We start from the raw sequence: 5,444 nt of genomic DNA, 5'->3' as shown, positions 1-5,444 counted from the left end.
GATTCTTTAATCAAATCATTTCTCGCATATTCTAAGGGAATATCACTTTCTCTTCAGGATATGACTATTTTGCAGTAGAGAATGTTTCACTTCAGGTACAGATAGAAAAGGACTAAGAAAAAGGTTAAAAAAAATAGTATGTTCTTAGATATGTAGATAAACTAAGCTAGGATACTTGTTTGGGTCTTGTTTGTTAAGAATTAACTAAATCCCCTCCCAAAAAAAATAGAAGAAAACACAAATTCATACAAAGGGATGGAAACCAAAACCAAAAATACAACTGTTGGTCTCTTCACAAACCTCACCCAACCCCAGCCTCATAGTCCAAGTAATGAAATATCAGTTAGGTTCATTCCTTAACTACAAAGAGTTGGTGACTCCCTAAGCAAGATAAACAGACTAGAGAGTTTGTGTTAAACTAAACTTTTTAATTTTTTTCTACAAATAGAACTTAGTATTTTTTTTTTTACCTCAGCAAGTTAAGCAGTTGTTATCCTTAGGAATTATTTATACTTTTAAAAAAATCCCTTTAAGAAGAAATGCAACAACTGTTCAGATTTTTCAATACTATTTTATTGCAACTGGATGAGTGTTTTCTAAGTTGTGCATTACACCATAATATACAGGATTACAAACAAGATTACAGTACATATTGATTCCAGTGGTACCAGTATCACATCTCAAACAGCACGTATTCTGGACTGCATTTTACATGCAATAGCTATTGTTCTAATTATGAATTAAATGGTTTGAATTTATTTAAGCTACTGTACTAATTGACTACAATAGGTATAAAATCCCAACATTAACAACCTGATTAGATTTAGGCTCAGATTCATTACATGAATATAAGACAAACCACCATTTGTGTGACTATGTATAAAATCATGCATTTATATTTTCTGGAAACATCAATAGCTTCAGATTCTCTGTAAAATCATGGGATGCAAAGGAGTAAAAGACTAAAAAGAAACAGTGCAAATTGTATGTGATAGTCAAGCAGCTTTTGATTTAAAGAAGGGTATGTTGGCATTTGTTTATAATATGTATATACAAGCTTGTGCAAGTACTGAATTGATATGTTTTGATAGGGAATGCATCTCTTGTTTTTACTCATTCTCTTAAGAATTATGGATCTGGTTTTCATTTTCAGGAGAGAGAACGACTTTAAAGTGAAATGAACTGCTCAAATTGTGCAATTGTCTTTAACAATTAGAGAAGAAAAAAGTGCTAAGGCAACACAACAACTTTCTAAGCACTTTTCTGCTGGTTTAAATTAGTTAAATTATTTTGTATAAATTAGATATAATTTCTACTTTTCTGATATGTATAAAAATTGATGAAGCTGCATGGTTTTAAAATAGGAAATCCACATTATAAAAAGTCATTAAAAATTCTGTACAAAATCACAACAAAATAATTCAGCATGGGAAAGGTAACAAGTAGTAAAATGCTGGTTGAAAAATATATATTTATATATATTTTAATTGGCCCATTACTAGTTTAAAAATTGCATAGATCCTAATTATTGCTTGTGATTTTGTTATCCCGATCAGATAATTAATATGATCTGAATACAGCTGCACCAAATTTGTGGTGCGTTTTTTTAACTTTACTGTTTTATTTTTTAAAATAGAAGAGCTATAGAAAATAATACATAAAGTGAACAGGAACTTTGATCCCCTGTTTCTACCAAAGGCAGTAACGACAATAAATACATATATCACTTGAAGCTTGGAGTATTTGCACTTTGCAGCAGTAATACTCAAAGGGCTGCCTCTTGTAAACACGACAGTCACTGTAAGCACAGTGGGTTCGTTTCCCAGGGACGGTGAAACTGACGTGCCTCTAATCGTGAAAGATGGCATTGAGCTGGGCACTCATGACTCGCTCATGATGTGAATGGCTATCGAAGGACATAATATTGTCTATAGGGATCTCACAGCGAGGGGCAGCGGCGCCCGAGAAGACTGATCCGTGGCTTTGGGCCCCTGCCAGGGTCGCTGCAGGATAGTGCATGGTAAAGGCATAATTTTTCTCAAACTCGGCGGACGGTTCGTGTTTGAAAGAGAAGTTGCCATTGATGCTGAGCGGCGGGCTGAGGGGTCCGTCAAAGGAAGGGCTGGTGCAATCAGTCAGAGGGCTCTCAAAGAAAGGTTCCAGCGCCGCGCTGTAGGCGTGAGGCGGCGGCTTGACGTGGAAGACATGGGAGCTGTCCATGGTGCCGTAGGGCGGGCTGGGCAGCCCCGGAGACTGGTAGGAGTAGGGGTGCACAGGGAAAGAAGCGCTGGCGGTCGGCAGGTGCGCAGGCATGTCCTGGTTCTGCTCAGGCAGAAAAGTTCGAGGATTGAGCTGCAGGCAGCCAGCAACCAGGTTGGTGGTGGGCTGGGATAAACCCTTGCAGAGCGTCTGTACAAAGGAGACCAGGTCAGGGCTTTTCCCCGAACGCAAGATCTCCGACAGAGCCCAGATGTAGTTTTTGGCCAAGCGCAGTGTCTCGATTTTGGACAGCTTCTGCGTCTTGGAGTAGCAGGGCACTACCTTGCGCAGGTTGTCCAGCGCCGCGTTCAGCCCGTGCATGCGGTTCCGCTCCCGGGCGTTGGCTTTCATGCGTCTCAGCTTAAAACGCTCGAGGCGCGCCTTCGTCATCTTCTTCTTTTTGGGGCCGCGTCTCTTAGGCTTTTGATCGTCGTCCTCCTCTTCCTCTTCCTCCTCCTCTTCCAGGTCCTCATCTTCCTCCTCGTCCTCTCCCCCGTTCCTCAGCGAGTCCTCTTCCGCGTTCATGGCTTCGAGGTCATCCTCCTTTTTGTCTGTCTCGTGCTCCTCGTCCTGAGAACTAAGACACTCATCTGTCCAGCTTGGAGGACCCTGGGGCTGAGGCTCCCCCATCAGCCCACTCTCGCTGTACGATTTGGTCATGTTTAGGTTTCCTACATTCAACAGGGGAGAGGGGAAAACAGAAAAGGAGAAAAACGCTGCATTCAAAAACTACAAAGGCCTTCAGCTCTCACTAACCCTAGAGAAATGCATGGGAAAAGAACTACCAGCTGATTACAAAACGCATGCCCCCGAGGAAAAGCTAAATGCAGTTTTATAAGGGCCTGTGTGTGCCCGGCTGATACGTAGGAGACAGGACAGGGCTAAGTGTGAATAGGAGCTAAAATAAGAGTCATAAGTACACTTCCGGTGTATGTTTCCTTGCGACTGTGTGTTTATGGTGATTATCCGGTAGGATAATGTGTGTGAAAATGAGTGTGTATTTCGGCGACTTCACGTTTATTTGCATGAGTTCAAAGTCACAACTCCACAAAAAAAGACGAGTTTGAAAATTGCAATTATGTTTCCATCTCGGTTCTGGCCTCCCCGCCCTCGGCGATTAAAGTTGAAGATCCCTTACGTAATTTCCTAACGCTGGCAGTGATTTTTAAGAAGATTATACGGAGTGGAGATTGAAAAGCAAATGCATGGTGGAGAAAAAGTATTTTCCACAAAATTATTTCAGCATCAACGAAGCATTTGGTAACAAAAGTGGGCGGGGGGTTTCCATCCCACCCTTGCCTTTCTTTTCTCACCTCCCATCCCGCTGACCCTCTGCTGAATTTCCACCTTGTATAAAAGCGCTTGCTACCGGGCCAGAACCCGGGGCGCGGCGCAGAGCGCTCCTCCGCGCGCCGGGGATCAGGTGCGAAAAGCTCCTCTCTAATAAACAGCCCATTGAAAGGGCCGCCCGCTCTTTATTGGGGCTTTTCAAAGTTCGCCTCAAACCTCCCTTTAAAAGACTGAATAATTATAATGGTCAGAGAATGGTAATGGCGAAGTTGCTGCTTCTTATAAGGAAAATAAAAAGCCGTTAGTTAGACAACTGAATTTCTGGCTCCTGCAGTGGCTGCTGGGGACTTGGCCGACTCTGGGACAGTAACAGGTAGCAGGAGTGGGTCGCTCTCTCTTTCTCCACATTTTATCCCCTCTCAACTAAACTACCTCTCAACTCGGTTTATTTTCTAGGGTGTGTATATTCAAAGTATCAATACCCCTTTCATTCACTGAAAAAATAATTTGCTATTCCCTATGTGCATAAAATACTTGTCTACAAAATAAATCTTGGTAACGTGGGCTTTTTTTTTTTTTTTTTGCCCTTATTGATAGAAGTGAAATACTGAAGTAGTTATCTGCTTTCAGAACTTTGAAATCACCACTAGGAAATAATCATAGAGTTATAGGATATTATGTTTTTTGAAAATCCAAAGACGCTCCTATACTTTTTCCCCTCCAAAAAAGCAAACAACAACAAAAAAAAGTAAAACGGATTTTTAAAAATTATTAGGCCTGCAGCGGGTGTTTGAGTGATGCGACTCAAACTGTGTGCGTATTCGCCTTGCAATTATGAAAAGGAATGCCTGTCTCAACGCATACACGCGCTTACAGACGCACACATACAGAATATGTAGGTTCACCTTCAATTGCTTTTATTCCCAATAAAAATTAAAGGATTTAATTACCTGCAGTTGTTAGTAAGTCCTGAGCAGTGATGGTCTCATAACCCTGGGGCCTCTGGGCGCCGTGCCTTCTGCGTGGGGCGAATTCCTCGTGTCCCGGCAGCGCGGGCGCTCAGGTTATATAGCCGAGTTGGTGATGCTGAGCGCGGGCGGGGCCAGGAGCCTAGCGGGCGAGCAGGTTCCAAGCGCCCCGCGCCTGCGCACGCGCAGGGGTTCCGCGCTCCCTTCCCTGCCGCCCTCCTCCTCCCGCCCCCGCCCCTTCAGCCTCGCTCCTCTCCCACCCGCATCCGACTCCAGCTCCCCTCTCCCCCACCCCTACCCCCGCCGCATCTCCTTCCTCCCCGGCATGCGCCATATGGTCCTCCCAGTCCAGCCAAGAGCCGGGGACCACGTGACCTGCCCATTTGTATGCCGCGGAGCGCTCCATTCCGGCCCCTTTGTGGCCAGAAGAAAGTGGCCCATCTGTCGCCAGTTAGAGACTCCGCGGACCTGTTTTTACCCGCAGGAGAGATTAACCCTTTCAGGCGGCAGAAGGGAGAAGGGGCGCGCGGTGGGGGAAGAGACGGGGGGGAAGGAGTTGGAGAGAAGAGAGCGGGAAAGCGAACGCCGACTGGCTTTAGATCAGAGTGAGTGGCCCGCGTTGGGGCGGTAAGTAGGGCGAAGGTGAAAGAAGCAGAAGCGGAGACTCCTTTGGACTCCTCGCCCAGGCACTGGCTTCCTGGGCACTCCCTGCCCTCTCTAAGGTGTCAATTTCTTGGTTTCTCTCTCTTAGTAGACGCTTTGTTCGTTGGCACCAAAGGGTGGCTTCTCCCAGTCTCCACCAGCCCCTTAAGCAACATGTACTCTGTATTGAAACAGCTTCATCTGTAAACGCAGCTGTGAGACTAGTCCCTAGCCTCCTTAACTGGGTCGCCCTCGCCCAGCCTTAACAGTAGAGAAAATTTGGTA

The 5,444-nt window shown here is 44.9% G+C and overlaps 1 protein-coding gene across 1 annotated transcript; it reads right to left on the bottom strand.

The window, feature by feature from the left end:
* Positions 1-551: 551 nt before the first annotated feature.
* On the bottom strand, positions 552-4,589 carry NEUROD1 (neuronal differentiation 1). Its single transcript, XM_012132137.4, has 2 exons — positions 4,500-4,589; positions 552-2,930 (listed from the first exon to the last, which is right to left on the bottom strand). The coding sequence occupies exon 2, from the start codon at positions 2,917-2,919 to the stop codon at positions 1,849-1,851; it is 1,071 nt and encodes a 356-aa protein (XP_011987527.1). The 5' UTR covers positions 2,920-2,930; positions 4,500-4,589; the 3' UTR covers positions 552-1,848.
* Between the last annotated feature and the right edge of the window lie 855 nt (positions 4,590-5,444).

This window comes from Ovis aries, chromosome 2 (genome assembly GCF_016772045.2).
Source record: "Ovis aries strain OAR_USU_Benz2616 breed Rambouillet chromosome 2, ARS-UI_Ramb_v3.0, whole genome shotgun sequence".
Classification (NCBI taxonomy): Eukaryota; Metazoa; Chordata; class Mammalia; order Artiodactyla; family Bovidae; genus Ovis; species Ovis aries.
This window is presented reverse-complemented; position numbering and strand designations above follow the sequence as displayed.

What these genes read in the sequence shown, in the direction of transcription:
- NEUROD1 (XM_012132137.4), bottom strand. Translation starts at nt 2,919, where the DNA reads ATGACCAAATCGTACAGCGAGAGTGGGCTGATGGGGGAGCCTCAGCCC.